The sequence below is a fragment of the Pongo abelii genome, chromosome 10 (assembly GCF_028885655.2).
Source record: "Pongo abelii isolate AG06213 chromosome 10, NHGRI_mPonAbe1-v2.0_pri, whole genome shotgun sequence".
Classification (NCBI taxonomy): Eukaryota; Metazoa; Chordata; class Mammalia; order Primates; family Hominidae; genus Pongo; species Pongo abelii.
In genome coordinates, this window is record NC_071995.2 from 47423643 (window position 1) to 47448940 (window position 25298).

The 25298-nt window shown below is 51.0% G+C and overlaps 1 protein-coding gene across 5 annotated transcripts in view; it reads right to left on the reverse strand.

Moving 5' to 3' along the window:
• Positions 1-72: 72 nt before the first annotated feature.
• Positions 73-25298, reverse strand: part of FMNL3 (formin like 3) — a 62568-nt gene continuing 37342 nt past the window's right edge. The window contains exons 2-27 of one of the 5 annotated variants that reach the window (XM_009247690.4): positions 23523-23606; positions 21196-21276; positions 20901-20977; positions 17031-17114; positions 13523-13675; positions 12163-12271; positions 11907-11983; positions 11487-11580; positions 9981-10055; positions 9267-9377; positions 8800-8946; positions 8301-8402; positions 7007-7286; positions 6460-6528; positions 6246-6370; positions 5753-5955; positions 4768-5002; positions 4547-4615; positions 4336-4416; positions 4104-4233; positions 3270-3430; positions 2833-2934; positions 2406-2498; positions 2016-2139; positions 1769-1883; positions 73-1050 (exon numbers count right to left, since the gene is read on the reverse strand). In XM_009247690.4, the coding sequence (XP_009245965.1) occupies positions 1792-1883; positions 2016-2139; positions 2406-2498; positions 2833-2934; positions 3270-3430; positions 4104-4233; positions 4336-4416; positions 4547-4615; positions 4768-5002; positions 5753-5955; positions 6246-6370; positions 6460-6528; positions 7007-7286; positions 8301-8402; positions 8800-8946; positions 9267-9377; positions 9981-10055; positions 11487-11580; positions 11907-11983; positions 12163-12271; positions 13523-13675; positions 17031-17114; positions 20901-20977; positions 21196-21276; positions 23523-23606 (2958 nt within the window). In that variant the 3' untranslated portion in view covers positions 73-1050; positions 1769-1791. Of the gene's footprint in view, positions 1051-1768; positions 1884-2015; positions 2140-2405; positions 2499-2832; positions 2935-3269; positions 3431-4103; positions 4234-4335; positions 4417-4546; positions 4616-4767; positions 5003-5752; positions 5956-6245; positions 6371-6459; positions 6529-7006; positions 7287-8300; positions 8403-8799; positions 8950-9266; positions 9378-9980; positions 10056-11486; positions 11581-11906; positions 11984-12162; positions 12272-13522; positions 13676-17030; positions 17115-20900; positions 20978-21195; positions 21277-23522; positions 23607-25298 lie in introns of all 5 variants that reach the window. The other 4 variants (XM_009247689.4, XM_024257124.2, XM_002823195.6 and 1 more) reach the window with 4 other exon arrangements.

Here is a 25298-nt window from a genome sequence, read left to right on the forward strand (position 1 = left end):
ATCCCCATAGCCCAGGTCAGACTAAATGGCCACCCTAGCCCCCTAAGCTCAGAAAGAGGAGACAAAGTCAGGCCTGGTGCATCAAGCCTTTGTTGAGAGGGGGAGAGTCTGAGGTTTATGTACAAGAGGAAAGGGAAATGGTACATGTACAAAAAAGTGGGCCCCCACATTCCCTTCCAGGGGCAGACGAGAAACAGGAAGGTAAGCAAATAGTCAGCCAAGACCACCATGTTCCTTGTCCCCTGCCAAAAAAACAAAAACAAAACAAAACAAAAAACAGCTGAGGAAAGAAGGTGAAGAGTTGGCACACCCTTTCTCCAGCCATCTGCAGAGTGGTTGGTGCAGAGAAAACCTCTGCTCTTCTGCCCACCTTGACAAGGACAGTGTGAGCCTAGAATGAAATGGGCAGAGAAATAAGGGCAGTGAGCCTGACATCTCTCCTCTTACCCTTATCACTAGGGCACAGCTGGCACGGCCCATGCTTCAGAGGGCCTTGCTCCCGGTAAGAGATGAACTGAGACTGGCAGGGTCCCAGGGCTCCCTAAGCCTAGATACGTCTAGACCAGAGCTGACCAAGGGCCTGCAAAAAGGAAGGGGAAAAAAAAAGAAAGGACAGTTGCTCTCTCCTCTCATCCCTCTGGGCTCTAGTGGGAGAGATATCTATGTGCCCTGTTGAGGCTAAGGCTGGAAATGGTTTTTCCTAGCCCTGAGCTGACCCTTGGTGACCCTTCAGGAAATGATGTCAAAGACCTTGGGGGGCAAAGTGCAGTACTGGAAGCACCAGGGACCTACAGACCTAGTGCCCATAGTGGCACAAGTAGAAAGATCCAGCCTCAAGAGCTGGGGCGGACATGGTTGAGAGAGCAACACAGCCCTCTCCTGGGCCCTTGGCCAATTCCAGGTCCACTGGTTGGACTTGTAGGACTCTGAGGGCTGAAGTGCTTCTGCCTCCGAGAGAGTCTCAGTGGGGGCCTGGAGCCCGAGGGGGACCACTGGGCGGCGCAGCACTCCTGGCTTGGTGGCGAACAACCATAGGCTGGCAGTGGAGGCCTGTGGGGGAAGAGAGAGACCTGTGAACAGGATGGGAAGCTGAGCCAGGACAGTGCCCTCAAGAGCAGCCCCACAGGTAGGGCCAGGGAGGAGCCAGCGGTGAGGCAGATAAACAGGAGGCTTAGATAAGGCTTGAGGGGTACCCAGTTGGGGAGATTGCTGGGCTTTGCATTTCAGAGGATCAGGTTGGGGTGACTAGAGGCCACTGGGCAGTGGAGAGAAACAAGGTAGATGCATTCAGAAAGAGCCAGAAACTAGGAAAAGACCCTAGGCTGACTGGACGTCAGGAAACAGATCAAGGGACATCTGATACCTCCTGATCAGAAGCTACTACCAGAGCTCTTATGAGAAGAGAACCGTGGGGAAAGGTTCCTTAGGCCTGGGAATGGACCCTCAACCTCAGCCTCAAAGATCAGAACTGTAGGCGTGGTCCTGCCCGCTCTGGCCTGTCCTCAACACTGGCCTGGCAACTCCCTACCCTCTGGGTCTTAGTAGAAGCCAGGACAGCATTAGTGGGAGAGAGACCACTTCCCTAAGGACACATGCAGGGGATATGCCATGCTTCTCAGAGCATGGGGCATGCAAGAAGTATGTGTCCCCATTGCTGGGAGGCTGCCAGAGGGTGATTGCAAGTCATGCAGGAAAGGAGGTGCCTGTGGTCTCCAGCAGGAATCCTGGGAGACGGGCATGCAGAGGGGGCAGCTGCGGTGCCCAGTACCTGTCGGGCCCCAGCCTTGGGGGCTAACAGTTTGACTCATCATGGTAGGCTGCATCACAGAAGAAGCGTGAGCCCCGCTTAGCAGTACGGGCCGTGAAAGGGACACTCTTCAGCACTGTGGCCCAGGAGAGAGACACAGTGGTCAGGCCTCATGGGGGGTGGGGTGGGAGGAGAGCCCAAAGGGGTTAGGTTGAGCTTTGGGAGCTGGGTGCAATGGCCAGGCCCCAGGGAGTGAAAAGGGCCCCACCTGTGATGATGTCCTCGATGGTACCATCCTTCCCCTCATAAACAGGCCGGTGTTCCTTGGCCTGGCGCCGCCTCAACTCTGCTATTAACTCCTGCTGTTGCCACTTGTTCCGCTGGGATGGGGTCTAGGGCCAAGAATGTGGAGGGGGAAGGAAGTCATCACTAACCTAATGTGGGACTGGTTCCTGCCCCAAGGTGCAGTCTGAGGATGCCACTGCTTGTGCACTGCTAGGAATCCCCAAAGGCCCTCCCTCCATCCCTCTGGATGCCAGCCCACTGGCCCTCTGGGTGGTCTGTCCACTCCAAGTTTTCATCTCCACTACCTTCTGACCCCCAGCCCCCACTCTTTTGCCTTGTCGTCCTCCAGGCCCCAGCTCTTGGTCCCACCCACCTTGGCATCCAGTTTCTTGGCTTCCTGAGCCAGCTGCTTCTCCCGCATTACCTCCTCCTGCTTCTTGCGGGCTTCATTCTCTTGTTCTGCTTCCTAAGAGCCATAGAAGATGGGGGGTGGGGGGTGAGGCTCATAGGCTGTGAGGGGAGGGGCTGACACTGAGGTGGAGAGTGGGTGGCAGTGGGACCCGCTAACTCCACGTGGCCACCCTCTGGAGGGGCACTTCCTGCCCCAAACAATGACAGGAAGGTCCTGGGCCCCACCCTGCCCACCAGTTCACAGCTAAGAGGCCTGTCACCAGCTTGCATCGCTCCCTTCCCAGGACTCGGAGGAGGAGTCGGAAAAGGCCCACACTTTAAGCCCAGGCTTCTCTCCTCCAGCCAGTTTTCTCTCAACCAAACTTCTTAAAAAGCTCTCTGCAGCTTACCTTGTAAGAACGAATGAATCGGACAAATACTGGGAAGAATACAGAAGGAGGTGTAGTCTTGGGACTCTCGCCAAAGTAGCGCACAACTGCATTGTAGGCCTCCTGGGGAAGGGGTGGGCAGAATGGGTCACCCTGGCAAGAAGGATCAGCCCAGCTCCCACACCATGGATGAGAGGCCTGCAGAAAGCAGAGCCCAGGGCCAAAGGGAGGAAAACCAAGCACCCAGGCCCCTGTGAGCTGGAGAGAACCTGGGGCTCCCAAAGCTCCCGAGTATGAATCTCCAGAGGCAGCTGCCTGCCACTCCCAAAGCGCTCTCTCCCCTACATGTAGCCAGCCAGCTGCTTGATTAAAAAAAAAAAAAAAATAGAACTAGGGCCACCTAGAGGGGCCTCGTGCCTTGGCCCTGGTTGCTCCCACCACCTGCATCCCGTGCTTGCCTCAGCCGTCTTGGCGTCCCGCTGGAGCTTGTCTAGTTTGCCTTCATTGGTACTGAGGAAGTTCCGGAGGACGCTGTTGTCATGGATGCTGCACTCACGCCGAATCAGCTCCATGCCCCGGCCCAGCTCCTTCACGTCCAGCAGCACGTTCTCCAGGGACACTGGTCACCAAAAGCCTGGCTGAGGAATGCCGTGGGCCTCGCATGCCCACCTCCCAGCCCAGAGCTATATCAAACTCTGGCCCTCCCCCTCAGCATGGGCTCACTCAGGTTCACATACCTGTATGGACATAAGGAAGTACACACCAAGCTAGCTGATCCCTCACAGGGGTAGGGAATGGAATGGAAACTGAGCTTGTGACCCCAAAGAACACAGTAGCAAAGGCAGGCAAGCCACAGAGACTGCTGGTCTCCAAAATGAAACTGCCTCAGGCCTGCCCTAGCGTTCATGGGTGGGGCAGAAATAACAGCTACCTCATGTCTATAGAGAGCTTTATGATTTTTTTTCTAAGCACTTCACATACATCATACACAAACACAAGACCTCTGGGGCCAGCTTGAGGGAGTTGGGAGTAGAGTGACTGCTTCCCTTCTTGTTCCTGCTCCTACTGTACCTAGCTGGGAAGGGCTGGGCTGGGCCAGGCCTGGCGCCTAGAGGAAGGCTCCCTCTGGAGTGGCCCCTGCTTAAGGCTCCAGCGGAAAGCTTTGAAGTGGTCAGAAAGAAGATAACAAAAGCCAGAAACAAATGGACCCAAGTGTTCTCTCTCCTCATAGCTTCCTGGGATTGTCCTGGGCTGGATGTGAGGGCAGGCCCACCCAGCCAGGCTCTCCTTACCTGCTGCAGCCTTCTCAACAAAGTGCAGCTCATGCCAGAAGTTAGCCAGGTCTGGGTATTTCTCCTTCACTGTCAAGGCGATGAAATGAAGCAGTGTCATCTTCCGGTCAGTGGACTTGGTATCCAACAGCTACGAGAGGGGGTGAGGGCAGTGCATAAAAGCTAAGCACTCTGGCTCCACAACTGCTGCCCCCCCCAGGCTTCCTGGCCCACGCTGCCCTCACCATCTTACCAGATCCAGGCTCTGGAGCTTGAAGCCATACACAGCTCCCCGCTTGCTGCTGTTCATGTAGTTCCCCAGTGCAAGTATGATCTGTCCAAAGAATGTGTGGGAGGCAGGTCAGGCTCAGGTCCTGAAGGCTCCTTCTTCCTCTCTGTATAGCCCCAGGCCCCCACCTAGGAACTGAGAACCCCCAGCACCCCTGTCCACAACCTCTTCCCACCTCCAACATCTGCTTCAGCTTCTGTGAAGACTTGACGGAAGCGGACGCCGCAATGATGGCATTGAGTTGCTGTAGGACAATATGAACACTGAAGTAACCCCAGGCTGAGATGGGGTAAAGACAGGGAGGGGTCGGAAGGACTGGTAGGGCAGGGGAGGTGACTAGCAGATGGAGGCTGGAGGGACAGCTGTCCAGAACCATGAGTTGGGTGGGGGCTGTACCGGTGTGAGCATCTGCAGGTTATCCTGGAAGTTCCCCAGGAAGGCCATGCCAGCCATTCGCTGGGTCAGCCGTTCCACCTTGCTGAAGAGCAGCATGAAGCGGTCCTCAGCTGCCAACTCCTCCAGGGGCTGCCGCTCACGCTCATATTGCCGCAGCAGCTTTACCTCAGCCTCTGTGGGCAGGAAGCGCATCAGGCACTCCACGAAGTCCACAGGTAGTGTCTGCAAGTCAAACCTGTGGAGGAGGGAGGGACCACCTCAGTTCTCACATCTCTCCATGTTTTCCCTCATCTCTTTTATTCTCTAAGCTCCTAGAAGAACTGGACAGGGGACTGTACATGGAACACAGCCAAAGGCAAAGGACCCATTGCATCATCTGTCACAGCACCAGCAATGATCCTGGGGGAACATTCCATGCTCCTGTTTAATAAGCCCTTTGATGTACTACCACTGTACCTAGGGTGAAGTCCAAACACCTGAGCATGGCTTACGAGGCCCAGCCTGTAAGACTTCTGCCCAACTCTCTACCTTCTCCTGCTCCTCTCCCTACACTAAAGCCAGATTCAATTTTTAGTACCCAAGGCACTATGCTTCTCCCTCCAGGCCCTGAACTGGACTAACTCATATCTTTTCTTCAGGTCCCAGTTGAGACATTACCTCCTCTGGGAAGGCTTCCCTCATTCATCACCAAGCTCAGCTACATGAACCTCCCTATTCTCCCAAAGCTGCCTGTATACTTCTACCATCCTGGTGGTATCACTCAGTGTTACTGCACTGTTCCCAATAGACTGAGAGCTCCTTGGGTGAAGGTCTGGGCTGAACTGCCAGCACAGATGCAGTAAATTCTAGCCAAGCCGGTGGATGACTAGGGGGATGTGAGGGAGTTCTGTCAGATGACCTGGAATCTAGGGAAACCCAGGCTCCTGGGTGGAGAACTGGGTTGCCAACAGACTAGGGACCAGAGCCAGGTCAGTGGGAGCCTCACGTATGAATGGCCCTGCAGATCTCCTCAGCCGAGCGGCCAGCCTTGCGTAGGGTGATGGCCAGGTTCTTGGCACGATTGGCTTCCAACAGAGTCACCTTGCTGGCAGCTTTTTGCGCTGTCTTGTTTTTGGAGCAGATGAGGTCAAGGGCAGGGCCCTGCGCTTTTGTCTTGAATAATTCTTCAAACTTATCAAGATCCAGGTCCTGGCAAGAATAGATGAGCAAGGAAAACGCTGTAGCCTCATACTAGTGGAGGACCTCCTGACAGCCCACCCAGCATTGGCCCAGAGCTCTGTCACTCTGGAATATTTCTTGAATACAAACACAAAGTGTTGACACAACTAGAAATATACATAACACTCAAGAATGAAGGGTTCGTGGAGCTAAGCCTGGCCTCACCCTGTCTGATGGCTTTTCTAAGACCAGAATCTCCTCAAAAGGCAACCAGGTCCCTAGCCCTCAACCTTACCCCTCTGGACCCCAGGCCCTGTTACCTCCAAGATCTTCTCATCATCAAGTTCGCTGAAGACAGTGCCACTGATCTGGTTGGGTTTCAGTGCTGTCCAGTTGAAGACAGGCAGCCGGAACTTGGTCTTGATAGGTTTCTTAATTCGAATGGCTAATTTGGAAGGAGGATCAGTGACACAGGGGCCAAGGACACACACCCCTGGTCCCACCAGCCCTGCCCAGAGCCCTGGGGATACTCACCTGACAGGCCCACTGTCAACACCACAGAGGGTCCAGCACCAGGGAGAGGTGGGGCTGGGGGACACTTGTCTGAGGGAAGAAGAAATGACACAGTGACCCAGGTGTCAAGAGACTCTTCATAGGCTTCTCTTCCCTCTGCCTGTCCCACCTTCTCTGAGAGTTAAAAAAAAAAAAAAACTCTCAGAGAAGGAGCCTATATGAACTCTGCTCAAGCTGCTCCCAGAAATCTAACTCTGACAGGGCAGTTGTTGCTGGTCTCTGACCCAGTTTCTGTGGCTACAGTCTAAGCCTCTCTTGGCTGTCTTCAAAGGAATTGGGAGCAACATCTTTACGATCCTTAAAACAGGTCCACATCTGCCTTTGGGCATCCCTGTGCTGATAACTTGAGCTTGCCTCAGATTCCAGCCCTCCCTCACCTGATTTTATATTCCCCCCAGTCCTCAGATGATGCCATTTTCCCAGTTTCTCCCTGAGGAAGACACTGCTGACTACAGTTTTGGTCCCCACAAAGAGCCTGCCCCTGTTGGCTCCCAGGGGTCGTGGTTACCTGGTAATGGGGGAGGTGGAGGGGGCAAGGGCGGAGCTGGTGGTGGAGGAAGAGGCAGGACCTCCTCAGGGGGTGGGGCTGGAGCCAGAAGGTCCAGGTCGGAGGGTGGCATGCCCTCACTCAGCTCTGCAGGGCCTACTCTGGCCAGGGCCTCACTGTCCACAGACTCCAGGCCCCGGACATTTGGCTCCAAATGGCATCGACGCTGGAAGGCCTCCTCCTTCTCTTTAATGAGCCTCCGCAGGGTGTGCACCTGGTGGCTTGTGTTCTCATATGTCTCCTGGCAGGCAGACAGCACCATTAAGGGAAAAGTGGGCTGAAGGCATAGTCATTGCCCCTAAGAGTGAGAATTCCTACCCAGGGTTCTCTTAACTAGGGTCTCTGTGAGGGTACTCAGAGGCTCAGAGTGGCAGAAACCCAGGTGGGGGAATGGGGAAGCTGGAAGGCAGCAAAACAAAAGAGGCAAGCAGAAGCTGCCTCCCTCCGCTGGCACCCTAAAGTGTCCTCTCTGCTCCAGCCAATTCTCACTGCATGGGCCCCTCAAAGCCCAGGAAAAAAGGTTGCCCCTGTGAAACTCTCCTTAGTCTACCACCGGTCTGACATAGCTGCTCTCTCCATAACCCTTTGGGCTTCATTTTTCTTTAATTTCACTTGGCCTTGTATAATGGCTCAATTGGAAGCCCCCTATAAACAAGACCCTGTCTTAACCATCTCTGTATCCTCCATACCTCCCAATACAATGCTCAGCAGAAGCTGGGCAGATACATATTGAGCTCAACAGAGCCAGCATATATTCTTCTGAAAGAGAAAGTAGGATGGGGGTATGACTTTATAATGAACAAAAAGTCAGGAGAAAATACAGAAGAGAATGAAATATGAAGAGCACCTGCCCTGCCAATTTAGGATACCTGGTGGACATCCTAATACACAGAGCACTTGGTCACTCTGCCCCTGCTCATTAAACATGCCTGGGGGAGGAACATGGGGGTAGAGGGGAGAAAAATCAATGGGATGGGCTGGTAGGAGGAGGCCTGGGTTGGAACTCCAGAATGCTCGCGGGTGCCCCAGCTGTTCCCACCCTCTTATGTGTGTGTCTGGCTCACATTGGCCCCACCTTTCCTCTCCAACTAAAAAAATGGGGTGAAATCATCAGCCCACCCACACCTGAGTACCTCAAGGGTGAATCAAGATCTAAATCCTAGAGAACTTGATATGATTCAAGGAAAAAAAGCAGAACCCCAAGGCCCTGGAGCCCAGGATTAGTCAGGGACTGCCTTCCCCAGAGTACTTGTACCTTGATGCTCTCTAGTTCCTTCTCCCGCTGCAGTAGCTGCTTCTCTAGCTCTGCCACCCGCATCATGTTTTCATTTTCTAGGTCCAGAAGCTTCTCTGTGAGCTGCACAACAGGAAGGGCAGGTTCTGTGCTGGCCCTAAAGCCTGGGCACTCAGCACAGCCTGAACCCTAGTCAAGACCTGAGTCCGATCCCTCAACACAAGGCCACAAAGGCAGCTTAGTCAGGTGGTTCCCTTATATTCCAGTAACAGATACAAGACAAAGGCCACATTCTGACTGTCTCAAGACCAGTGCCACCTCATGCCTAGCCCTGGAGGTCGGTGTGTGTTCCAACTGGTGGATGATCCAGTGGCTCAGGCCTGAGTATGCTCTTGAGAGCCCTGGTGGGTTCTAAAGCCTCCCTGGGACTCAATCTGGAGGCAAATGGGTCAGCTCAGGATTCCTGGTAACTTCAGCTTCCATCAACAGTGGCTCTGGCAGGCAAAGGAAGACCACCTACATGGGACACATGCTCCTCCAACTCCTCCACCTTCTCCAGGGCTACATTCTTGGTCTCAGCGTCCTCCAACAAACCCCCGACATCAAACACGTTGTCCAGATATGCCTGAATCTGCACCTGCAGCTTCTCGCTCTCTGTGTGCCTTGACTTCTGGGGGAAGAGCAGAGAGTAGGAGTAGTTGTAGGAGCAGGCAGATCTATCAGGGGAACTTTCTGAGAAAGTCTTGGTCCTCATCCCCCTTCGCCACCACTTCCCAAAGAGTTCCTGCTGCAGGCCATGTCAGATTCTTGCCCCATGGAGCTGCCTGACTGGGGAGTTATCTGCAGAGGTCCTGAGTCCCAGGCTACAGAAGACAGGCAAGGTCCCAGAAGCATCAAGGATTAGGCACTTATAAAAGAAAAATCATTTGTGATACGGCTAAACTGATCCCAAAGCACTTCACCTTACAAGGACCCCAACCAGCTCACCTGCAGGAACTCCTCTAGCCCCAGCTTGGTAAACTCATACTGCAGGTGGACTCGGAAGTTCATGTCTTCCACCGAGTGCACCACGATGTTGATGAACTGCATGCAGGCCACCTGAAGAAAAGGAGGCCCAGAGAAGCAGCAACAGGAAGGGCAGAGAAGAGCCAAGAGACCAGGAGGATAGGCAGCTGTTAGAATATCATCATCATGTGGATAATTACAGGGAGTCAATTAAAGAGTTATGTCTTTATGGGGGCAATAAGAGTATTTTAATTTAAAAAATGTCATTTAATATTCAGTGTATAAAGACAAGTAAATTACATGAAAAACAGATGTAAGTGAAGATACAGCTATCTGATTTCCTTTGTACATCAGCAGGTATTCCTCGAGACAACCTTACCTAGCCGAAGACCCTGCACTGAGGGGAAGAGAAGCTAGAGGAAGAGCTTAGGAAAGGGAGGGCAGCTCAAAAAGGATCCAATTCAAGGACAAAAAGGCCACAGAAAAGAGGAAAAGGAGGTAGATCTGATATACAGAAATGATGTCCTGAAGTTTCTAAGAGCTCTCTGGGGTAGGCAGGTGGACAAGAAGCATTTGCTGACTAGAATCATTCTGGGCTCTACATGGAATATCAAGATACGCTGTTGGCCTCACCCCTGTTGTCAAGGAACACACAGCCCTGGTGGGTATGTGCTGGACCCAGGCCCAGTTCCTCACCATGAAGTCAATATTGCTGTCCTCATTCCGGAAATATTCCATCAGCTTCTCAAAGCGGTGCAGCTCCTTGCATACCTGAATGAGCAAACTTTCTCAGTGAAAGGATCTGCTCCATGTAGAACCCAAGCCCCTGTGCTCTGGCTCCTAGGAACATCATGGCAAAGGACTGGTTCAGACCAAGCTTAACCACAACTCTATATATGAAATAGGCCATTCTGGACACTATAAAAGAAAACCTGGGGCCGGGCGCGGTGGCTCACACCTATAATCCCAGCACTTTGGGAGGCCGAGATGGGCAGATCACCTGAGGTTAGGAGTTCAAGAACAGCCTGGGTAACATGGTGAAACCCCATCTCTACTCAAAATACAAAAATTAGCCGGGCGTGGTGGCACATGCCTGTAGTCCCAGCTACTTGGGAGGCAGAGGCAGAAGAATCGCTTGAACCTGGGAGGTGGAAGTTGCAGTGAGCTGAGATTGTGCCACTGCACTCCAGCCTGGCCACAGAGTGAGACTCCATCTCAAAAAAGAAAATAAAGAAAACTGGGACCTGCAATCTGGCTCTGGGTCTGTGGTCCCCCACCACATTGCTGAGGGAATTCAGTAAAGCCTGTGCCCTTAAGCTGGGCTTTAGGTGCCTCTGGGGATAGGCCAAGAAGAAACATAGGGGTCTGATGCTGCCAAGTTACTAAAGGAAGGAGAGAAAGGAGGAGGAAGGGAGGAAGGCCATGGCTGAGACAGGAGGCTGCAGTCCTAGTGGGGATGCAGGGGAAGGGCCAGTGTACAGGAAAGCCCTCTCTGAGAGGGGTCTAGAGGCTCCTCTGAGCCTCTGGGCTTCAAGGAGGAAGAGCCATTTCCTGGCTTGAACAATGGATGCTAGGGAAGAGGTCCAAAGAAGAGGAAGGGGTGGGACCACCAGCTGTGGCTGGATGTCGAAGAATCCTATGTTCAAGTAGATAGGGGTTTCAGAGGCAGGCCCAGGGGCTGGGGGAAATTCCACACAGGAGTTCCTTCTCCCCTCACCAGTAACAGCCAACAAACCAGGAGACATCCTTGCTTACCTTCTCCTCCCATTTCAAAACACATGTGCTTTGGGTTCTACCAATGGGTTCACCGCATCAGACTCCCATCTGGGGAGTCACTTAAGTACATATACTCAGGCCTCCAATGGGTCTGAACTAGAGCACAGGGATCTGTACTTTTAACAAGCTCCTTAGGTGATTTGGATGCAGGGCCCAACTAGGACCACTGGACTACAGCCCTCAGCTAGCTGAGGGTATCTTTAGCTGGCCAATCAGGAGGTTTCCTGGCCTGAAGATCTAGTAAGACTAAAGTTCTGGTTTTAAAAATAGTGGGAGTTCAGGAGAGAGGCTGCTTAGCCAAGCACTGGGATGTTAAAAATCATTGCAGATCACAGGAAATGGTGCTTACCTACCTAGCTCCCTGCCTTCTCCCCCGCAAACACACACACACACACACACACACACACGTGAAGCCAAAAGACTGACCTCTTTGAAATTGTCAAAGGCAGCAAGGATGATTTCGTGACCTCCTCGCACCAAACACACAGCTGCCAGAAGCTCTAAGACAAGGGCTTTGGTCCTAAGGGGTGAAGAAGGAAGATTAACACCCTAACTCCCCATCCTGACAACTACACAGCTCACTTCCCTGATTGGGTAAGTCCTTTTGGAGAGTGGAGAAAGCCTCAGTGGTGAGGAGAGAGGGTGGGAGAAAGAGGGCTTGCTCCCTTACTAAGCTGTGTAGACCAGAGGAGAGCCAGGGACACTTCTCCTCCAGCAGAGGTGAGGGGGCCAAACCAAGGCTCTGACAGGACTCCAAGGCCAGGCAGAACTTGTCAGGAATACATGGCGTACAGATCTCCAGAGCCCTGGACAGAGTGGGGAGGAAAGGGGAGGGAAGGAACTCACCTTGGATTCTTGTTATTGAGGCTAAGTGCAATCTCATTGACAGCATGGGGGTGGGACATGACCAGGTTGAATCCGTACTGCAAGGGAGAGGACAGGAGGGGACATTGACGGTGGGGAAGGGAGAGCCCAGCCAATCTCCTTGACCATAGGCCCACCAGCAAACCTGTCTTTTATAAGCTGGTGCCCTCCTAGCTCTCCTGGTTTTGCAGATGAGGCAGAAGAGGTAGAGCACCTACGGCTAGTGCTTCCCCCTTACCTGATAGTTCATGATGGCTCTGAGACAAAGGATACAGACGTGGACATCATCCTTCTGGCTCACTAGGCGGGAGTTCTTCAGGGCCCTGCGCCCAGGGAGAGTGCTATACCTGGGGAGATGGGCCAGGCAGTCAGGTGGGAGCTGAGGCTGCCAGTGAAGCATCTATGGGCACTCACCATCACCCAGACAGCAGGCTGCCCCTTAGCAGTGGCAAAAAATAGGGAATAGCACCTCGTACCAATAGCCAAGAGGGACAGGCTGCAGGAGGCAGGGTGGTCAGCCTGTTTTCACCTCGTTAAACAGGCCTTTGTCAGCAACTACTCAGGATCCTGGCTTTATAACAAGTGCCCCAACCCTAAAGATCCTTCAAAATACAGATAGTAGTAGTGTAGGCCTTCCTAGTCCCTGAGATGGCTCCAGAGACACAGTCATTTGAGCATTCCCTCCACCCACTTCCAGTTGCTGCACCTTCTGCACAATCTGTGGGACAAGAGCGTCATGGCTCCCATCCCACTTCTGTATCACAGAAAAGGCAGAGCTGACCCCTAAAGGCTTCAGTTGGGCCACAGGGCTATGTCTGGCTTTGCACCACCCCTCCACCCTCTCAGTGATGTTTCAGGGAAAAGAGAGGAGACACATACAGTATCTGCTCATACATGACAAGAATAATCAACAGTGTCCAAGGGACACAACCCAAAGGAGACTAGGAGGAAAGCATGGCCACAAGAGAGACAGAAACCAAGGAAAGGGCCATCGGACCCAAAGGAAAGCCTCCCAGAGTAGGAAGGGGCTCTGAGAAGTCATCCAGTCCATCTGCCTACCTCCAGGCAGGGCGGCTCTTAAGACACCGCAGACAAATGAGCATGTGGCAGCCTCAGAGAGAAAGGCCTGAAGGAAGAGGTGAAGGGAATGCGAGGGGCAGCCAGGTTGGGTGGGAGCTGGTCTCCAAGCAGCTAAAGGGGCAGAGTGAAGAACTAGAGGGAAACAGAATGAGAGTAGGAGCTAGATCACCCAGTGAAGGCCATGGACCTGTATGAGATGTGCCCTGCTCAAGAGACCCAGGAGGAATGGTAGAGTGAGAGGAATGAAGGGCTCCTCCAGAGAGGGGTGAGGAATGGGGAGAGCTGGAACCCCATGTGGGGTGAGTGCAGCTGAGACCATGTACTTACCCAGGACAGACTGCTGGGCAGAGTCAAGGAGACAGAGAGGACAGACCAGAGACAGACTGGCAGGCAGAGGGCAAGAGAGCTGAGCCTGGAAGCAAGAGTGGAGGGAGAAGCATGAGCACTCACCGCTGAACCCGAGACCTGCACTGAAGGGTAGGGTGGGAGGCAGGCGGGCAGAGCAAGAGCACACATACCGGAGCACAGACTGGCGCGCAGAGCGAGCGAGGCTGTTGGTGAAGGGGGCCGACAGGGCGCTGGGTGGCTGCAGGTCCTCGATTGACCTGCTCCAGGACCGGAGTTTGTCAAATGCACCATCGTCACCACTCTCCAGACCCTCAAAGTCAAACCTGGAGCATGAAAGGACACACATGCGCACACACAGGCACATACACAGGAGAAATTCAGTGCCAAGGCCCCCCGTGAGCCCACCCCCACCCTTCAGGCCTCTAGGGCAACAAGCAGCAGGGGTAGCAAGGAGAGAAAGCAGAATTGGGCAGCAGAGACCTGATCCTAGCTGGAAGAGCCACTAACACAGAACAGCGGCAGAAGAAGCACAGGCAGCAACCAGGAGGGGAGTCTAAGGAGATGGGAAGCTGATGGAGGCCAACTCCTCTGCTCCCCACCGGCCAGGAAATTCCAGAAGGAGTGTCCTCCCCATGGGCCACTCGGGAGCTGGCAGTCTTTCTGCACTCCCAGCTTAGATGGGACATCTCCAGGAGGCTATGGCTCCCCATGAAGAATCTGCCCCATAGAGGGAATGGTGGGGAATGGGCCAACTTCAGGTCTTGCTAGTTGGCAAATGCCAGCAACCAAAGGGCCTTTCAGTGCTTTGAAGGAGTCCAGTTGATTCTGGATGGCAGGACTGAATGGAAGGGAAAGGGGGTTCTGGCAAACCCAGAGTGGGACAGTCCTTTATTGTTTGGAGGAGCACCACTGTCCCATCTTAGTACTGGGTTTTAATGACCAGGTTCTCTATGGTTCTGGCTACTTGAGGTTCTTAGGTTTTTCAGGTATACAGGCTCCCTGGGCTTCAGTTTCCCTGGGGGAAGAAATTACAAGTTGAGATTGTGGACCAGGGTCCTGTAGTATAGCCTCTACAGGAGTTGAATGGTTTGTCACTTTCTGCTCCTGGAACAGAAGTCTTCCACTATCAGCAATTATTACTATTTTTTTAAGAGACAGGGTCTCACTCTGTGGCCCATGCTGGAATACAGCGGCACAGTCATGGCTCACTGTAACCTGTAACTCCTGGGCTTAAGCAATCCTCCAGCCTCAGCCTCCCGAGTAGCTGGGACTACAGGTGCATGCCACCATGCCTGGCTAATTTTTTAAAATTTTCTTGTAGAGATGGAGTCTTGCTGTGTTACCCAGGCTGGTCTTAAAACTCCTGGGCTCAAGCAATCTCTCATCTTGGCCTCCCAAAGCTCTGGGATTACATGTGGGAGCCACTGCGCCCAGCCAACCGTCAGCAGTTTGTCAATGTGGCCAGGACAAGGAAGATGGCCAAGATCACAAACTCACAGGGACTCCTCTCTTATCATCCTCACTTCAGGATATACCCCTCTGAGAAACAGTCCCTCTCCTCCTTCTTGTCCTCTTCCTCCATGTAGGTCATTAAAGACTAAGGGAGCATCTCTTACAGGTTCTTCTCCCCCAAGAAGCATTCTGCTCAGATATGGGGTCAAAGGCACAGAGGTTGAGGCTTTCTGGAATAGGAAGGGATATTTACAGATGTCAGAATGTTCCAAAGGAAGTGGGAGCAGGCTTTAGTGTCCTCATGATCAGGAGGTGTTTAATGGGGCTCTCAAGTAGACATCAGAGGAACCTCCTGACAGGGAAACAGCTTGCTGATTCCATCAGTAACACTGTATCCTCTTGTACTGGTATATGCAGTTTATAAACAATTATCTTCACTCCAACTCTATTTAGCCTCACCCTTTCCCTCTCAATCGTCCTAAAACACACACTCTCTCCCCCACACAAAGTCCTTCTTTTTTAAAAGCAGAGTCAAAGGTACTGCCATGGACACTACAATACTGAGGTTCCAGGGTACTCTTGGGTTTAGGGCGGCTGGAATTTGTTTGCTTTTCAAGTAAGAGAGATAGGTTTATTTGGAAAAACGAGCTATATTTTTTACTATAAAAGCTCTGAATTTTTTAAGAAAAATTATTTCACCAAATGTTTTTCATTTCTTTCTATAAAAAGAATTTTTTTTAAGAGATAAGAGAATCACACGAGGTATGACTTCTGCTGAGACAAGAATGCAAAGTGGGCCACTCTTGGTTTTAACAGGATAACCTGGAAAAGGTGAGAGGCGCCGAACATAGAAGAAGCATCAAATTCCTAAGGAGATGACACTGAAGACCTGCTGGGCAAAGGAGAATGGCCAAGGGGGCAAGGACAGTAGTTAGAAAAGTGGAAGCTGGTTGGGAGCAGTGGCTCACACCTGCAATCCCAGCACTTTGGAAGGCCAAGGCAGGGTGGATCGCTTGAGCCCAGGAGTTCAAGGCCAGCCTGGGCAGCATGGTGAAACCCCGTCCCTATTAAAAACACACAAAAAGTTAGCTAAGCGTGGTGGTATACACCTGTGGTCCCAGCTGCTCAGCAAGGCTGAGGCAGGACTGAGGCAGGAAGACTGCTTGAGCCCAGGAAGTCAAGCCTGCAGTGAGCCAAGATCGCACCACTGCACTCCAGCCCGGGCAGCTGAGCAAGACCCTGTCTCAAAAAAATGTCAGGGCTAAGTCCTAGGATGGAGGAGTTTCCTGGGATGCTGGGGAAAACTAGGGAAAGTTATGGGCAAACTCAGAAGATTGGTCTCCCTAAGGCTGACCTGTCTTAGGTGTAAGTCTAAATGTGTTGGTCATTATGTTTATTATGTAATTCCATATATTCAGGTAATCGTGGTAGGTTATGCCACTTTAAATAATAATAATGAAATTAACAATAGATCTGATACCACAATACAGACCCAGTATGTTCCAAACAATACTAAGTGCTTTAACACACGTTACCATCTAATTTTCACAACAACCCTAGAATGTGGATCTCCTTTCATAGAAGAAGATACAAACTTGCTTTGAAGTCACACAGACAGTAAATAACAGAACTGAAACCCAAACCCAGCTTTGTCTGACTCAAGAGCTCTCAATCCTTCCACTATACCAGGCCACCTTTTCTGTGCTAACTCACTTCTGGCTGCCTCCAATCCCCCCTGTCTGCTAGAAAAAGACTCCTGAATACTTCATTTTTCTATCCAGGTCAAAAGGTCATGCTCACTGTTCCTGGGTTCTTCAACAATGAGCTGGAGTAACCTTCTCACATCTGGAAACCTAAAGTTGCTTCTGGAAGACTCAACTCTGCAAAGATGAATGGATCCCACCAAGGCATCTCTACCAGAAGCCAGGACACTTCCCTGGATTGCTCACAGCTTGGCATTTGGATGCCTTGGGTTCTGATTCCAAGCTCCCTTTCCATCTCTCTCTCCTGTTCTCCAAAATGCATCTTATCTTCTACTCCAGCCAAGTGCCATTCTTCACTGATCCCCAGACATCTCTGGGCTTGCCTGCCTACTTCCACACCACTGCTTGGGCTATTCCCTCCTGTCCAGGATTCCCATTTCCATCTTCATTGTTGAATTCTCACCCTTCCTTATCAAAGTAGAATGGAACTGGTCCCTAACCTTAGCCCCGGGGTGGTACTCACATGACAGAACACTGGGCAAAGGACAGGTAATCCACCAGTACATCCAGGCCTTTGTTTTCATCATTCAGAAATTCCCGCACCCACCTGCAGATAAAGGAAACACAGTGGAAGGGGTCTGCTAAAGTGGGTCAAGGATGAGGAGGGTGACATGCCTCTGACCCAACACCTCCTCCTCCTGGAACCCAGCACCAGGCTAAGAAAATTCTGAAGATCAAAACCCATGACAGATCCATCCACGGTCATGGACTTCCCCTAGGCAGGGAAGTCAGGGATGGGGAAAGTTCAGGCCCTTCTAATGCCACTTGCTTTATCGTGAAGATGCTTTAGACAAACAAGCTTTCAGGTACTCCCTCCTTAAGGGCCAGACCCTGGCTCAATTATTTTCTGCATCCCTCCACATGTCCTTCCTCACTGTTTGTTGGAAGAATTTAGGAAGCATCAAGAGCATTTACTACAGGCCCGTATGCAGAGTTGTGCTTGACCAAAGCCAGCAAGTCTCCAACTTGACTGAAGCCTTAGTCAAGACCCCAGCAGGAAGGGTCAAGGAGAGCTCTGGAACAGAGGCATCCTGGGGCAAAGCACTCTCTACCAAGTTTAAGGAGAGGAGTTTTGGAAAGCGGTGAGCAAACAGAGATGTATAGGAGTTCTGTATTTAGTCATGTTGAGTTTGGCAGAACCAGAAAAAGCATGGGGGATGATCAGGAACTCAAGAACTCCAGGATGTCTATGACCACTCAGAGTCAACCTGAGTACGTGGGCCCCCCTCAGCCAGGAAGGTAGACAACAAAGCACCTAAGGACCATATCCCAGGGCATTATTTTCCCTTCTGCTTTCAGTCCTTTTGGGCTGAGATATTCCTGGAATGAAAGTCAAGGGCAAATCTAGGGAACTGTTATATGACAGGTTCATTCCATAGCAGAAACATAAAACGCTCAGGATGAAACCCTAATCTAGAGTGCTCTACTCCTTCAGAATTTCTGGGGGTCTTTATAGGAAAGCTCTGCCCAAACTGCCCTGAGGGGCTGCTTCTCCCCAACAGCTGGAAAACCAGCGCCATGTTGGCTAGCCACACCCCAAGCTACAGAGAGACTCTGGAGCTACAACACCAGGCCCAGCTGAGATTTGGCAGCAGGCTCTGGCTGAAGCTGACTGACACCGGAGCTGCCTGAAGTTAGCTTCCTCTCTGGGGGCCAACAGGCCTCCCGTTTCCTGTCTGTCTGCTCTCCAGCTCCCCACCCCCTTCTCATTTCCTGTCTGAGTCTATACTGCTATTTCGGGATCTTGACACTTTGAGGAGAGGTTAAAGTGTTTCTTAGGCAAGGCACAGAAACCAATACAAACCAGGGAAAGAGGAGCTGGAGAGGCTCTGGAATCCCGCTTCCCAGCCTATCCCTCTCCAGAACCTGAGTTCCCATCTCCTGCTCCTGCACACCCAACTTCTGCAAGCCCTGGGGCTGATCAGGCTGTGACCAAAGCAGGATCCTCCTCTCCCCACCTTGCCCTGGGTTCCTACCACCTTGAAGCACCCACAATCTGACAAACTCTTCCTGCCCAGAAATCCAGGAAGGATCCTGGTCCTTCCACATAACTCTACCCAGAGAAGCCGCAGTTCAGATGGCAGGCATGCCTAAAATGCCAGGCACTGAGCTATTCCCTGGGAACAAAGGACCAGGTCCAGGACCTCTAACTTGTGTGCCAACTGCCAAGAGGCCCCAGGCCTGGGAACCATGCTGCTTTGGACCTAGCTCCTGGCCAGCAGCCAGAGGGGCAGGCACCAGGTAGAGGGGGCAGGCAGCAGGGACTGTCATAAACTGCTCTGTGGCCTTCTCCCAATAAAAGCACACCCCTATCCTCAGATGAGTACAGCAAGACTTAAGAAAACAAGGCTGGGTACTTGTTTTCTTGTACCCACTTTGGTATCCTCAAGGAGGATCACTTGAGCCTAGGAGTTCAAGACCAGCCTAGGCAACAAGGCTAAACTCTGTCTCTACTAAATTTTTTTTTTAAATGGCCAGGCAGGCCAGGCACGGTGGCTCACGTCTGTAATCCCAGCATTTTGAAAGGCCAAGACAGGCAGATCACTTGAGCCCATGAGTTTGAGACCAGCCTGACCAACATGGTGAAACCTCGTCTCTACCAAAAATACAAAAATTAGCTGGGCGTGGTGGTACACGCCTGTAGTCCCAGCTATTCGGACAGAGGCAGAATGGCTTGAGCCTGGGAGGCAGAGGTTGCAGTGAGCTGAGATGGTGCCTGGGCGACAGAGCTAGACTCTATCTCAAAATATAAATAAATAAATTAAATTAAATGGCCAGGCATGGGTGTGTGCCTGTGCTCCCAGCTACTTGGGAGGCTGGGATAGGAGGATCACTTGAGCCCTGGAAGTTGAGGCTGCAGTGAGTCATGATCATGTCACTGTACTTCATCCTGGGCAATAGAGCAAGACCCTGTCTTAAAAACAAAGAGAAGACAGAAGGGCTGAGAGGGACAGAAGGGACCTATGGAGGAATGCGGAGTGGTAGGGGGCTCAGGGTGGCAGGTAGCACTCAGGGTTGCCATCGGTGTCCTTCTTGCCCTCACACACAGGGGTAACTAAGCAGCCCCTGCCACTTTGCCCTTCAGTCAGTGAAGTCAGTGAAGGACTGACCAAACAAAGGAAGAGGCTTGGCAACACCTTTCTCAGTGGCTTGACTTTCAATGTCTGATTCACAGATGAGGTACAGAAGCCATACTCGGCCACCAGAGCACAGTTACTGAGGCCAGGAACCATCCCTTTCCTGTTCTTTCCTGTGCTGTTTCCCTTGTGATTGCTGCTACAGCTGGCTACACACAGGTGTCCCCTCCCTCTAAAGAACCCTGGGAAGGCTTGCCCTGGGGGCAGATGAGGGCTGCTGCTACGACAGGAGGGGAAAGGCTGATGATGTCATTTGGCTGTCTCTACCCCACTGTCAGGAAGCCTGGGCACCCCACCCCCACCCGGGCCTCCACTGCTCACTCATAAGCACTGGACATTTGTGCCAGGCCCTCCCATCAGGTCTATACCCCTGCCTGCAGTTGTACATCACGTGTCCCTCACTGTCCTTTTGCATAAGCACACATACGCACACATATACACACTTTCTCTCTCTCTCTCTCTCATATACTTTTGCATATACCTTTGCTGATTACAGTTTCGTAACACTGAGGCCAATACCCTCTTTCACTGTACCTTACACATTAGCTCTTTGCTTGTTCAGCAATTCCTGGTTTCCCACTCAGGGACTGGAAAAAAAAAAAAAGACTCACACAGTTCCTAAGGGCCCTATCAATGGGTTGGGGGTACGAGGGTCTGTGAATATAGAAAACATTCAGCTCCTGCCCCCACTGCCTTACATCTTTCCTGGTGCTTAAGGAAGCTTCTTCTGCTCATGAACTAAGATTATCTTTTCCCAAACAAGCAAATAATGTTCCAGGCACCAAAAAGTCCAAATAGTCACCGAATGGGAACTAGGTCTCAGCTACCCAATACAGTATGTTCCCCCCACCCTCAGCCTTCTCTGGGCCTCGCTTGGCCCAGCACCAGGCCACAGGCAGACTCCAGTCTCAACTGCTGTAGGAATGTCTTCCACTCAAAGCCACAGGCAGAGGACCCCAGGAGAGGCCTCAAGCTTGCCAGAAACATCTAGTCAGCAGCTGGCAGAGCTGAGGGGGTGGAAAAGCCAGTAAAGAACCAGTCCAAAGCTCTGGGGAGCCAGAAGCCATTCAAGGGGCAACTCTGCCCCATGGCAGGGAAGATGAACAGGAACACCATCCTCAGAGGACACCAGACCCTGTGTGCCCAGCCAACAGCGTGGGACCAGGTGAAGAGGCTATACGGCCAATCCAACTCACCCAATGTGGTTGGTGCGAAGAGAGATCTCCAGCTCCCTTAGTACTTTGGTTGACTCCTGCACCCTCCTCCTGAACTTCTGTAAAAAGGGTAGAAAAGGAGGGGAATACAAGAGGGCAGTTATAGACTTTCCCTCCATTACTGGCCAGCCATTCCAGGCCCCTGGCCACAGAACCCTGAAATCCAACTCCCAATGCTCAGAAACAGATGTCCAATATCCAAGTCAAAGGGTTTGCCCCCAAACCCCACAGGACTATAAAGGGTGGCAAGACGGGGACTCTCTGCCTCATACTTCACCTTCCGAGTTACACTGGGGTCCAAGAAGCTCTGGAGTTTCTGAATGTAAGTGTGGGGAGGATTCTTCACCTGGAATCGTTCCTGTAAGGGAAACATGCATATGCGTATCCACAAAGGCAACCAGAGACCTGAGGAGGGCACTGAGGAAGAAGAGCACTCCTAGTGTTCAGTGTGAGGGGGACTCAGCCTCTCCAAGTTGTCACCTGGCTCTAGACATCACCTGAACTTGAGGTTCCCTTCCTTGACTTATCCCCAGGTATTCCCACCTGTTGCCATCTCCTCTGCCTCTAATTAGTGCTCCCTGAGCCTAAAATGTTTTTCTATGTCAAAAAGTATTTTAAAAGTGTGCTGCTTGCTGCAAAGATGTTGGGGATTATGGAGTTGTGAACAGCACTCAAAGATAACATTGATTGGGCTTGGGAGGCCGAGGCAGGAGGACTGCTTGAGGCCAGGAGTTTGAGAATAGTCTGGATAACATAGAAAGACTCTGTCTCTACAAAAAAACTTTAAAAAATTAGCCAGGCATGGTGGCTACCACATGCCTGTAGCCCTGGCTACTTAGGCTGAGGTGGGAGGATCCCTTGAGCCCAGGAGTTTGAGGCTACAGTAAGATATGATCATGCCATTGCACTCCAGCCTGGGCAACAGAGTGTGATCCCTCTCTAAGAAAAAAAATTACAAAAAGATATGATTGGGAAATGCTGTTCACTGCCCGGCCAACTAATGGATATGGGTTAGGAAGGCCAAGGGGAGAGGAACTTGGCCTTGTAGAATCCAGCTTTCTCAGCAATGAACTCTGCAGTTGGGACTGGAATGGTTTTGCTGAGCTGACACAGCTCAGGGCTGCAAACACTGCTCCTTGCCCAGACTCCAACAATCCAAAGCAACCTCAAATACTGAAGGCTGCATTCAGCAAGGTCATCCCTCGATTCCCTTCTACATAGGACCTGGGACCATGCCCTACTTTAGCCCAACCCCTTCATCTGACCCAATAAGAAACTCAGGGAGTACCCCTTAGCATTCTGGTCCTATTAGAGCTGCCACCACCAAGATAACTGAAGAGCTGGTGGGTGGAGGGGCTGAAAAGTGTCCAGGAGAATGATATAATGTTAGAGAATAGGACCTAAAAACAAATCGAAGAAAAAAACGAAAGGTGTAAGAAACAGCTGAAATTATCTGACCTAGGAAAGACTGAGAGATCAATTAAAGAACCTCAATATCAAAGGGTTACTGTTCTCCAAACCCCACGCAGGTGCTAACCAACTCCTCTTAATGCAGAACACAAGGATATGGACCTTTGGTGGAGAAGGGACTTGGACTAAGATCTCTGAAGCATACTCCTAGCTTATGTCAAGCAGCATGACCTGGGGAGGCAGTGGAACAGAACAGTTAACACAGACTTGGCATCTGCTTGCCTGAGCTCAGCCCTGGCTTCATCACCTACTAGCATTAGGCAAGTTACTGAGCCTTGGGTTCTTCATCTATAAAATGCCAACACTGTCTTCCTCAGAGGGTTCTGTTATAATTAAATGAGATACTTCGGTGTGTTGAGTACTTGGCCCATAACAAGCACTCAATAAATGTTACCTATTATTATTTCACCCAGAGCCTGAAAAGAAATAATAAAATTGTACATGGCAAAGTGCTGGGTAAACACGCTACCCACACTGCCAGATACTTCCATCTCTACCAAGATGTAAAAAGGTAAAAGCCAACTCTCCCAGCCCTGCATACAGGCCTGTCTCAGTTCACAGACTCGTGACTCATGATCTTCAAATGCATGCAAGGGAAAGAGCCAGGTCATATGTGTTAGAAGACTCTCAACTCTGAGCAAAGTAATGATTTCTATTCTCTTCCAGCTTTCAACATTGTTCATGCAGGGAGTTTCCAGACCTTGACTCTTCTGAGATTTGGGAACAAAAGACTAGAGTCTGGGGCTTCTCATTCCTAGAGGCCCTGAGATAATGAGAAAGACCCTGCTACTTGCCAGGGCTAAGACAGAGTGAGAGGTCCTTTGAGCACCCTGCCAGGCATAGCCCTGAACCTGCACAGCCAATCCTATACCCCTGATCTACACAAACCCCCTTATACTATTGCCCATTGGAAGAAATCAAGACAGCTCTTTGTGGGAGCTAGAGGGGAACTTGGCCTGCCAGCTCTGTCTGTTATGAGAATCCTCTTGAAAAAGAAAGTGAACAGAGATGAGGCCAAGCTTAGGCCAGGGTTCCTCAAGGAACCCAGAGCTGCACTCAATGCCTTTGGCCCCACAGCCTTAGCCAGCCCAAGACACAACTCCCCACCTCCCTCCTCTTTCCCAAACCCCATACCTGGTCACAGATCAGATCCCATTTCTTCTCATTGTCATACTGCCGCAGGAGCCGGGCCTTGTCTGGAGGCAAGTTCATGGAGCTCTGAGGAGAGAACCTGAGTCAACAAGGCTGAAACCTCCCCTCATCTGGAAAAGAGAAAGACTAGACTGCCCACACCTTTCCACTACTGGGCCCTCAGACTTCACCCTGACACTCCATCGCTGATAAGGCAGGCTTGGAAAGATGGAACAGTCCTCCAGCCTCCCCTTCGTGTTTGGTTGAGCAATGTTTTCCAAACCACTGGTGGTAGAATCAATTTAATGAGTCAAAATTAACTCTATTTTAAATAAAAAGAGTAGATTAAAATAGGATAGAAGACACCAGAATTAATTGCAAGTAGGGAGTATAAATAATGTTTTGTGAAGCTTTAGTTTCTTTTCTATTTTATGTATATACACAAATATGTCATATACATACGTCATACCATAAAATGTGATGGGAACATGAGATGGGTCAAAAAATTTGAAAACCCACCAGGTTAAAGCAGCAATTTTTTTCAGTTTGCTTTCCCCCCATAACCTGAGAGATGGGTTTCAGTTTGCTTTTCCCCCATAACCTGAGAGACGGGCAACATGCCTACAACATCCATTCCCATGGGCAAATCCTGAGCCACCCACAACCTATGTAGATGCTATAACTGTGACCCTCTTGCCCATATCAGCATACAAGTGAATGAGAAGAACATTAGCATGAAGATAACTGCTTAAATTTTTTTAGAAAAAAATTTTTAGGCAAAAATTCACAAAAGTACCAGACTTTAATTGTTAGTAGCAAATTACTTATGAAACACCTCCCAATTAATTAAGACACAGCAAAGCACCCTAACCCCTTGGCAAGCCACTCTAATATAGGCTATTTGAAAGACAGCCCAGGAATCATTTTATTTTGTTCACCACTGTTTGGTGACTGAATAAGGTACAAGAGAATGAGTGAGTGAAGCCTAAGGACTTCATCCATGGACTAGCCCTACCCATGCTAGGAGGCTACGTTCCCTACCTTTATCCCCATTCAGTCAAACCTTTCTTCTCATGAGTCTGGCTGTCTTTGTGCCAGGTCACAGCCCTTACCTCTAAAGGCAGTCTGGGCCAGATGCAGTAGCTCACACCTGTAATCCCAGGACTTTGGGAGGCCGAGGTGGGCGGATCACTTGAGGCCAGGTGTTTAAGACCAACCTGGCCAACATAGCAAAATCTCATCTCTACCAAAAATACAAAAATTAGCTGGGTGCAGTAGCGCACACCTGTAATCCCAGCTACTCAGGTTGCCAAGGCACAAGAATTGCTTGAACCTGGGAGGTGGAGGTTGCAGTGAGCCAAGATCACGCCACTGCACTCCAGCCTGGGCAACAGAGAAAGATTCTATCTCAACAAAACAAAACAAAACACACAAACAAAAAAGAATAAAGGCAGTCTGACAACTTTAATCAGACCACTGTACCTGCTTCCTCATAATCTTGAATCAAATATGATCCCCTACCCGAAGTGTCACAGCTGCGTGATCACCCATATGACTTCCCACAAATTCAGCTTCTTCCCAAGCATAGTGCCAGCCACCTAGAAGGCTGCCTCTCATCTTTCTCTCCTTTAGCTACTGTCCAAGTTCAGCTCTAACTCCCTGGTAACCCAAGCATGACCACTTCATTTACCTCTGCCCAATTCTTGGCATCCTCATCCCTGGGGACATGAACTGTGTGTATCCAGGGTCCCTGAGTAGTCACATAGGCCCTGCATTACT